The 11,010-nt window shown below is 36.3% G+C and overlaps 1 protein-coding gene and 1 non-coding gene across 2 annotated transcripts; one reads left to right on the top strand and one right to left on the bottom strand.

The window, feature by feature from the left end:
• The first annotated feature begins 780 nt into the window (after window positions 1–780).
• Window positions 781–2,210, top strand: LOC137741702 (aquaporin TIP1-2). The gene is made up of 3 exons (XM_068481412.2): window positions 781–997; window positions 1,360–1,610; window positions 1,694–2,210. The coding sequence occupies exons 1-3, from the start codon at window positions 865–867 to the stop codon at window positions 2,066–2,068; spliced, it is 759 nt and encodes a 252-aa protein (XP_068337513.1). The 5' UTR covers window positions 781–864; the 3' UTR covers window positions 2,069–2,210.
• Window positions 2,211–4,199: 1,989 nt separating this feature from the next.
• Window positions 4,200–7,459, bottom strand: LOC137743839 (uncharacterized). The gene is made up of 9 exons (XR_015953330.1): window positions 7,395–7,459; window positions 7,214–7,299; window positions 7,039–7,086; window positions 6,804–6,889; window positions 5,788–5,841; window positions 5,635–5,701; window positions 5,442–5,489; window positions 5,232–5,329; window positions 4,200–4,429 (listed from the first exon to the last, which is right to left on the bottom strand). It is a non-coding gene; the product is annotated as an uncharacterized LOC137743839 (transcript).
• Between the last annotated feature and the right edge of the window lie 3,551 nt (window positions 7,460–11,010).

Genomic DNA, 11,010 nt, shown 5'->3' with positions numbered 1-11,010 from the left:
ACCCCAGGTTTGCATCACTCTTCACCTTGTTGCTCAATAGTTCAAAAGTCTACGCTTTGCTTTCAACTATCCTACCTTAATTTTTTTGGGACTTTATCAAACATCTTGCCCTCGTGATAGTTATACTCAAGAAGAGCTTTCATAGAAATTCTTAAAACAATACAAGTAGAATAAACTGCAAGTAGGAGTAATAGCCTTCACTCGTGTTTATTTGAATTTAGCAATGTCCTCAACAACAACAAAACAATGTAGGAAATAAGTAAATCATTGAGTTTGAACTTTGTAGGATCACGCATTTTGACCAATGCAATATTGCTCTAACTTAACTTCAATTGAAAATGAATTTAATCACTATAACTACGTTGATAATTCTTTTTTGTTGGATAATTAGTGCATGATAAAACTCAAGAAGTGAAGCCAGCACCAACTAATCACACTTAGCCACAAAATTATAAATAAAATAACATTGGTCGGTCTAAACGACAACAATCATTGGGGAGGACCGACAACCGCAAGGGCGCCAGGCTAAACATTGGCCGGTGAATGTGATCAAACTTCTCCATCATTGCTGATTGGTCAAGCTTCCAAGTCACATCAGCCGTCCACGTGGCAAGATGAGAACAAATTGGAGGGCCGCCAACTAGCCCACTCAGACAATGACAGGTGGCCGCTAATTGTACATGTCGTTGAATTTCCGGTGTCACCGGAAACCGGCTAGTCCGGTCCCGCATCGTGTTTACGTTGTCATTAGGAACCGCTCTATATAACTGTCACAATGACTCTAACCGAAAACACTCAGAGCAAAAGCAGCTTATTTTCCTCTTGCGACAGTCTAAAGGCTTTTTGGTTAAGTCGAAAGTCGAAATGGCGATCAACAGAATTGCACTGGGTAGCGCAGCTGAGTTTGGTCAGGCTCATGCTCTGAAAGCAGCTCTTGCTGAGTTCATCTCAGTCCTCATCTTTGTTTTTGCTGGTGAAGGCTCTGGCATGGCCTTCAGTAAGTCACCCTCTCCATTTCCCGTTCGTTTTATGTGATGTTTGTTCAAATACATTATATATATATATATATATGTATGTATGTATATATATAAGTCAGACTATGAATCTGAACTATATATTTCAAGCAGAAATCTTACAAATTTGTGTTAAAGTCACCATTTTCATTTTTCACTTTGTTTTACGTAACATTCGCTCAAAATACATTATATTATCATATTTTAAATATGTTCTGTATATATCAAAGTTAAAACAGCTGCTCGATAATTTAACCTATCAGATTGTCTGGCAAAAAAATATGTATTTATTTGGTTATTATGTTGTAGTGCGCATTGCTTAATCTTGTGTTTTCTGTTTTGGCAGACAAGCTCACTGACAGTGCATCAACCACACCGGCCGGCCTTGTAGCTGCTGCCCTAGCGCACGCCTTCGCCCTTTTTGTCGCTGTTTCAATCGCCGCAAACATCTCCGGCGGGCATGTTAACCCTGCCGTCACATTCGGTGCCTTCATTGGTGGCCACATCACTTTCGTCAGGACTATCTTGTACTGGATCGCCCAGTTGATTGGAGCCGTCATTGCTTGCTTGCTCCTCAAGTTTGCTACCGGTGGATTGGTATGCCACTAACCCATCGTCCCTAATTAATACTTTCAATCGAAACAACCAATTTTTATAACATGTTAATTGATTTGATGCAGGAAACATCTGCTTTCTCCCTATCGTCTGGCGTCGGAGTATGGAACGCTGTGGTCCTCGAAATTGTGATCACCTTCGGCTTGGTTTACACCGTGTACGCAACCGCCGTAGACCCCAAGAAGGGCAACATCGGCACCATTGCACCCATTGCCATTGGTTTCATCGTTGGTGCCAACATCTTGGTTGCCGGTGCCTTTGACGGTGCATCCATGAACCCCGCAGTTTCCTTCGGCCCAGCTGTCGTCAGCTGGACATGGGACAACCACTGGGTCTACTGGCTCGGACCATTCATCGGGGCTGCCATTGCAGCCGTAGTCTACGAGCTCATCTTCATCGCCCCAGACACCCACGAGCAGCTCCCCACCACAGACTACTAAGAGATTTCTCCTCTTTTTTTTTTTCTTCTCTTTTTCGTTTCAGTTCAAGTTGATGGAATGGGTGGTGGCTTGGTGAAGTTTTGTATTTTGGATGTTGTTGATTGTTGAATTTGATGTGGAAGTTGTATTGTTTTGTTTTCTATTCATTGGTGTTCAGTTTTTGAAAAGAACAGAAAAAAAAAACGTTTTAGGTGGAAAGTGGCATGCATGCGTTTGATTAAAAAAAATTAAGGCTAATTAGTCAGCTAATTATTAATTAAGAGAATACAGACTGGCCTTTTTGGACAACAAAGATGGATGTGCGAGCAGCAGATGCTTTAGGTAGTGGAGAGCAACTCTCATGACTCGAACACACTGTTACTATGACATTTCAGTGTACTTTTGGTACATGATGCTACAATGATGGCATACCAGTGTCATGAAGGTCCTCATTGTTGTGGTGTAGGTTGTATATCTAATGTGGCGGAAAAACTCCTAATAATTCCGTTGTAGTTAACATTTCTTAACAATCTCAAATTTGAACTTTGAATTTCCTCAAATTCGGACAAATGCGTGCATCACTTATAAGAGTAAAAGAGTCCTTCCAAGACTAATTCAAGCATCCAAGAAGCTTCAATGTTTAACATGACCTTTCTACCCTTGCACGCAGCGTGCACATGAGCAAATTAAGTTAGAATTTAGCATTGTTTTAAAAATCCTCATTTAGCACCGCCGAAGCTCCACCTAGGTGTTAGGTGGCTAGCCACCTCCCCTATTAATTCCTAAGCATTTGAAAATTAAGAAATAGCACCTAGATCTACTGAGGCACCCGCTTAGACCCGCCTAAGTCATGTCTCAACTAGACAGACAATATATAACTTTAATTTTGCATTTTATTTTTTTAATAAATTGTAAGAGACTTGTTGCATATTTAAATGAATATACATTATATTTTTGGTCCCCATGTTTTCATTATGTTTTAACACTTTATAATATATGTCATTCTATTTTGTAGTTTATGATGAAATTATATATATTTTAAGTATAAGCAGACACTTATTCACACAAAATATAATAGATTTACTTAAATCAGTCTAGTTCGCCTAGGCGTCTATGCGCTAGGCCCCAGCTCGCCGCCTATGACCTAGGTCCCAGCCCACCGGCCGACTAGCGCCTAGCGTCTTTTAGAACCTTGGAATTTAGATGTACAGTTCGATTTTGACTATGATTGATAACAAGCTTATTAACAAGGTTAAAAGTAAGAGTTTTTTTCGCCAATGACATGAGAATTTGGTCACAAAATTCAAATACAAAGGTACCAAATTTTGGCAACTTTGTGGTCTATATAGAGTGGCTGTTGAGTAGTCCAGCTCATGGATCCGTGACTACAATCCACCCTATAACCTGCAAGCCAAAGCACTCAACAGGAAGCTTAGAGAAAAGAGACAGAGCCAGTTGTCCTATTATAACAATTACAACATTGGCAACCAATAACTAAAAGCTAAAGGACAATGTCGACGACAAGACGACAACAGATCTTGAAAGAGACCAAATATTTGGTACAGTAAAAGGGAGGGAAGAAAAAAGAAAAGAAAAAAAAAAAGGGGGGGGGGGGCGGTGTTTGAAACAGTAACTTGATTGGAAAAAGGTAATTGTGATTATGTCGTTGAGTAAATAATGGCCTGCGGAAAAGGAGTAATTATATTATCTGCCATGGAATAGGCAAGAAGATGGCACAAAACTGTTGATGCACAGAATTGGATCGATGAGATTAAGATGGTGAAATCATAATCATACAAATGACACGAGTGTTTACATGGTAAACTCCAAAACGTCCACGGTAGTTTGTAGCATGCGTTTACATAATGTACACAGTGAAATATGTGAGTGTGAGAGAGGGTACACTTTGAGATGTTAGTCGTAGATGGGGCAATATACTATGTAGAAACTAGGGTGAACTATGCACATAGAGATAGCTTTGGCAGACCATAATAAAAATGTACACTTAGATTAAAAGCATACCTGCTAGTTGGCATAATGTCCAAACATCCAACCTAAACAAGATAGGGCTGCTTCCTTGATACTGGTTCTATTCGGTCCAACCATCCATAGGCAAGGGACTTTGATCGCAAAAGTGAAAGACAAGGGGGAAGAAGTGGGAACATGTATCATGAGTAAGTTATGCATAAATTTAAAACAACACTTAGGACGGACCACATATAGAACTTTAACTAGATTACACTTTTGTGTAGAGGGATAACAAATTTTAAGCTACAATTCCACTACTACGTGCATTAGAAATCCAACGCATCAAGTGCCAAAATATCATCTACTTCCAACAGTTAATATACTCAAGAGGAATAGGTAGCAGACAAGCAAAACCTGAATAAGAAGAATCCAATGATATTAATCACAATGATAAAAGCTAACCATAACCGAAACATTAGTTAAGGCGTTGATAGAAAATAGAAGATGTTTCCCCTTGTTGCATGGTTTCTGATACATGTGCATTGAAGACTAAAACATTTACTGAAAGAACCACATGGCAGATTCAAAGAGTATATATTTATAGAGGCGCCTTACTGGAGGACCAAGAAAACCATGGCACTTTTCCCTGACAGATCTGACACTGAAAGGTCTTGGCAATACCAACTTTGAAATGGGAGATCCTACTATGGACTTCATATTTTCTTTCTTTCATGGGGAAATTTGATTAATAAAAAGATATCCTAGTAGTGCAACTCCAACACAAACCCAGGTTTCAAATTGGCAGTTCACCCCAAAACCTCGAAGAAACTGATATTTTCTGAGTCCATCATTTCTCAGCTAATATGGAAGCACATCAACTATGTGCACTAAGCATAAATACAGAGGAAATAAAGTAAGTTTAAGAATTCATAAATTGTGCAAAAATTTGAAGCTCACTTCAATTTAGATTTCCCAACAAAAACCTACTAATCGAAACCCAACCACATCCAAGTGGGGCAGACGAACTACCAAATTATCCTAGGTTACTAGAATTTTTCTTAGACTTGAAGGCTTAATATATGTTGAGAAAATATTCCTAAGTGCAAATTTAGTCGGCAAAATATATGAAAGTTTTGGACCTGTTCTCTACCATGAGTGCCTACTTGGAAAAGTGGAAAGAAGCAACATATCATGGTGGAAAAAAATCAGAACATACCCTCAGAAAGTTATAATAGCTGAAAGAGAGGCCAGCGGAGAAATGTGGGGAGAGGCTCTTCTTGTTTATAAAAGGAAGTGCTTGGTATGTAAGCCAGGCTGCATGGTTATCACCGACCATTTACAGAAATAAATCAACGGAGAAGGGGAGGGGGACTTGTACATGCAACCAAAAATCGAAACCCAAGACTAATGGAAACTATGAACTTACTTTCACCAGCCATCCCTGGAGGATACAAGACAATGAATGCAGTGTACCCTGTTGAAAAAAAAATAATAATATAATTGAAAATAAAATCCTCTTCTGCTTGTATTGTATAACTTTTTGTTGAGTGGTACTGTAATTATATGCTTGTATGCGAACTTTTGAATTTATCATCACAATGAGAAAGAGTAGAACCTGCAGAGATAGGTAATCCAAGATGGACAGCTACCCGTGCAATTAAAAGCATAATGTGGATACCTAATAACCTGCAGACAGGTTTGTGATCATAATTTGAAATACGCTATTTAGTTAAACAAAATTTGATTGCATTATAAATATTACACCAAATTACCTCAGTTAAGCTCCAAGCAACAAAAGTTATGAAGACTGATGGTGACTCTTGGACCTACAAAATGCTCAAAATTATGGTCCGCAATTAGTTGTGGACAATGAACAGACCTCATAAATGTTCATACAAGTTCACAAGAACTAAGCACTTCTGCAGAACTATAGAACTTAGGATTTCTCTTTGCGTAATTTTTCTCAAGTGAAAATGAATCTGATTACATCACATGCTAGAAAGTACGACTGGCAACAAAGGTTTGTAGGCTTTTACCAGAAGCATATTTTGTATTTCTTACCATAGTTCTTAAAGATATATGTGGAATATTAGAACCTGGACGTCAGGATGTGTGAAGGCTCGTACATAAGTTTTCTCCACAGATTAGATAGCCAGTCAGGTTGGGTTACATTCAGTGTTCTTGATTGAATGCAAGGGAAAGGAAAAGATTATACTTGCACAAGGAAGAACCTATACGTTCTTCATTGTGATACTTTTATCCTTCTTCCTTTAGTTCAAATCATGGTCAATGGATTGCCCCAGTTTGGATTGAACCGCATAAAGAATACTGATTTAAAGTATATATGTTATTGATCTTTACCTAGTATCCTTAAATTATCTTATCTAGCAACTTTACTTGATCTCGGGAATTTGGGATTAGGGTCTTGAAATCCATAACAATAGCCATAATATGCATTCAAGTCCATGCTTAAACAAACATCCCTTTCGTCATTCTCTCACCATGTAACATATTCACAGAATGCTCATCATATCTCAAATAATTAAAAGGAAAACTAATGAAAAGGGCTTGAAAACTTTGAATTTTAACGATAAGGACAAAATAAAGGGTAAAGTGAATAGTACCAGAATTGACTTTTTAGCGTAAAAATGTGATTTTTCGTTAAAATGAACAGTATCGTGGGCTTTTCGTTAAAACTCTCATAATTAAACCCATAAGTGTTTTTAGTGCTAAAACTGAAACTAAAACAACAAACAGATAAAAAGGAGAGAAAGAGAAGGAAGAAAACCTCATGGGTTTGGCGCACAACATACAAAAAATCGGCCCTTCCTGCCCATTGCATCAGAGGCAACACCACTCCACTCGGCACCAGACCTCAATTTTCAGAACACATATAAATACAAAACCCATAAACCTAATAAATTTGAAAAATATACCTTATATAGATATTGGGTTCTACTTCTTTGAACACAAAAAAAAAAAATAAATAAATAAATAAATATTGGGTCTTTCAGAAAACCTACCAGTTGCTCCGTGTGTAACTTCCAAGAACTGTACCATTTGGAGCAAATCTGCAGCAAAAAAAATGTAACCCAACACTTCATTTAAAAAACAAATCTTTATCCAATTTTCATTTAAAAAACAAATCTTTATCCAATGTTCATCAGAATTTAAAACAAATGGAACTAAAATACTGACAGATAAGGTGTCCAGCAGAAGCTTAGGCTCCATTGACGGCGTTGGTGAAGACAAAGCTGCTCAAGCTTAGAGAGAGACAAACTGCCCTGCAATGAGAGAATCTTGATATGAGGAACAACAAATTTTGAATAACAAAATGAAATTTGGGGAGGTGGGGTTTTGAGTGTTGAGGGGGTTTTACCATGCAGTGGCCTGAAGAGAGTTGTAGGCCTAGAGACAGAGGTTGGATTTGGATAGCTTTACCATTTCTGCCTTTCCAAACTTCAACGGTTGGGACCAAGGGCTGGTTTAGTATATTGTTTTTGTTGTACCGTAGGAATAAATAGCTGTGAAATAAAGTAGCAGAGTGTTTAGTAAATTTTTTCGTAAAAGTGCTTTTGAAAAAAAAAACAGTATTATAGTATTTAATAAACTTTTATGTAAAACAGATGTGAAAAAAAACCAGTTTTTCAAAGCTGGGTTTTGCAACTTCTTGTTTTTGGCTTTTTTTCATCCAAAACTGTGAAAAAAAGCTGAAGCTAAATGTTTACCAAACACAAAAACAGCTCCCAGCTTTTTTTGATACCAGCTTTTTTCAAAATCACCTCAGTACCAAACCAGGCCTAAAAATTCCAAGCATGGTGGCACTCAGTACTACAGTTATTTTTCTTCATTTGAAAATAAGAGGTTTTAGGTTCGAATTTTGTAGATAGCGAATTCGATACCAAATTAAGTTGTTCATTACGTGGTTTAGCTAAACTTTGCCTCTATGTAGAAATATTGATGTATTAAAAAACAAACCAAGAATTCCAGGCTTGGCGGGAGACAATGATGGTGGTTGGGGTTATTCCTTTGGATTGGGCCCAAGTGGGTCAGATATATTTATGGGCTTCAGCAACTACTTGATGAGCTGGATTCTCAATTATAAGTACACATATGAAAGTCGGCCGATGTGGGCCTAGGCCGTGCTTGAGGACCCTCCTTATAAATCTTGCTGTGCGGTTGGTCGTTGTTTATTTATGATAAAGTGATTTTCGCATTTTTTTTTAACATTTTATATATTCCTGTTTAATCATGAACGTTGATTTTATTTGATTTATTCAATCTGATGGTCATAAAGATAAAGAGTATGTGAGAAGCTAAAAATGGTGCATAAATACCACTTCCCTTATTTATGTGGTTGTGCCTATGAATTCTATTCATTCTCCGTTGGTTGATTCAGTTATCTGGACAATCTCTTCTAACTCAAGAGTATATACTTGCAGAAACTTGGAAGTTTGGAACACCATCGGACATCTGCTGCTCTAATTCGGTGGCCCTAAACCCTAATTTTTCAAAGTTATTCTTCAATTGAAACCATAGATCATATATTCAGTGAATGGATGGAACAAAATTTCTGCATGATTGATCTATTATTGTAAGTATTAACATTTGGGATGTTGATAACTTGATACCAATTGGCTCATTATTGTGGTTGTTTGGAAGTATTTAAAATAACTAAAAACGTTTTCAGATTACTAAAAGTGATTCAGACAATACTTGATGGAAAACATTAAATATGCATGTGCGCACCCACGTGCTTTTATTTTAAGGAGCGCTTTGAATACTTTTTGCATTTCTAAGAAAAGCCTAAATATTGTTGTCAAATTAGCCTGCAAAGCTATCAAGTTTAATGTAGTTGAAAAGCAATGGTAAGGTTTTCACTTTTCACCGCGAAGTGCAACACACAGATGGAAGTATATATCTTTGAGAAAATTAAAAGTAATGTAGATATAAATAGGCTTTCTCCTTGATATCAAGCTGTTATGCAGTTTGTAGTAGATGCCATATTGGTTTTTCATACTGTTGTTTTTCTTCCTTTGGTGTTGGTTTTGAGATTCTTGTTTGCTCATGACTACTTTATGTACCTTTCGGTTTGTTGAATAAAGAAAAAGGAAAGATGAGTACTGTAAGTAGGCACTACAAAGGTGATGTAGATTGATTGTATACGTCCAACCATAACTAGAAATGACCAATTATTTAATTTCAACCTGGACATTGACTAACTGGAACAAGCAGATTAGGATTCACATCTAGGCACTATAAAAAAGATAATGTTAATATCTCTACAATTCTTACCAAATCTGATGTGCAATCCATTGAAATGCTAAAGTTGGATAGAAAGGAAATATAAACACTTTGTACATTTGACAAAGAACATGTGGTTGCTTCAGAATAATAGGAAATTTGATTCAGGGCAGAGCATAAGGATTTTCCTGTAGTTATTTTGTTGTATTAACTTTTAGTGGCCTTAACTTTTAACTGTTGGAAAGGTAATCAGTGTTTGAGTTAATTGATATTATTTTTACTACAAGAAGAAGTCTCCAGTTAGCTTTGAGTAGTTCATATTTTTTTAGTCTCTTTTAAAGTCTTCCTAGATCTTTCTCTACTCGTTTTGTCCTAAGCCTCCATGCCTCCATCTTATGGTCGCATATTCTAACTGGAGCATTTGTAGGTCTTCGGCTAGCGTGTCCAAATCATCTTAACCGATTTTCTCTCATCTTATCTTCAATAGCAGTCACTCCTACTTTACCTTCCTCAGATATCCTCGTTCTTAATCCTATTTTTTTTGTGTACCAACATATCCAACAAAGCATTCTCATTTCCGTTACATTCATTTTGCACGTATTACTTTTTGACCTCCCAACATTTCGTGTCATAAAGCATCTTCGGCTTTATTGCCGTCCTATAAAACTTTCCCTTTAGCTTTAGCAGCATACGACGATCGCACAATACATTGGATGCACTCTTCCACTACATCCATCCTCATTGTAATATGTGGTTGAAATCTTTATTTAATTCTTTGTTATTTTGCAAGATGGTTTCAAGATAACGAAAAAGTTCACTCTTTGGTACTTCTTGATCTCCCCCATCCCTATCTCATTGTTAGAAATTCTTTTTTTTGGGCATACTTTCTTTATACCCTTCTTTTTGTTTGATCTTTACCATTAGTTTGTAATGTATAAATGATTAATAACTCGATTTTGCCTTTTGTTCTTGGTTTGATTTTGCCTTTTGCCTAGAGATTTATATTCCAAAAAGAAAAAGAAAAAAGTAAAGAAATCCCAACTGTGTTTCTTGGAAAGATTTGAGGTGAATTTGCAAGATCATTAATTAATCAGGAGATCTCTATATATCTAAGTGCTTTCTGAGTTTGTTTTCATCAGGAAATGAAATATTAAATGGTTTTGCGCATGACAAGGTGAGGTTACTGGAGAATGTATATGTTTGTGCAGCTCTAAATGGACCACTACTCAATGAATAATTAAACAAATTCTATTGAAAATGGACTTGGACATATAACTTTAAAGTACTAGCTAGTTTAATTAGCAAAAGGATTTATAATAAGACCACCTGGACCACACTCCCCAAAAGGAGTTTTTCTCCATGCTGGGTCCTTTTATCTGACATTTATAAAAGAAGTTTTAACAAAAAAAAACCTGCGGTATTGGTTATTTTAACGAAAAATTATATTTTTACATTAAAAAATCAAATATAGTACTATTCACTTTACCTTTTATTTTGTCTTTATCGTTAAAACTCAAAGTTTTCAAATCCTTTTCATTAGTTTTCCTATTTATAAATTGATGTCCTAATTAAATTATAGGAATTTTAACGAAAAGTTTCCGATATTATTTATTTTAACGAAAAATCATATTTTTACACCAAAAAATCAATTCTAGTATTATTCATTTTACTTTTTATTTTGTATTTTTCATTAAAACTCAAAATTTTCAAACATTTTTCATTATTTTTCCTTTAAATTATTTCAAAACCCA

Source organism: Pyrus communis, chromosome 11 (genome assembly GCF_041283825.1).
Source record: "Pyrus communis isolate YQ-2024b chromosome 11, ASM4128382v1, whole genome shotgun sequence".
Lineage (NCBI taxonomy): Eukaryota > Viridiplantae > Streptophyta > Magnoliopsida > Rosales > Rosaceae > Pyrus > Pyrus communis.
This window is presented reverse-complemented; position numbering and strand designations above follow the sequence as displayed.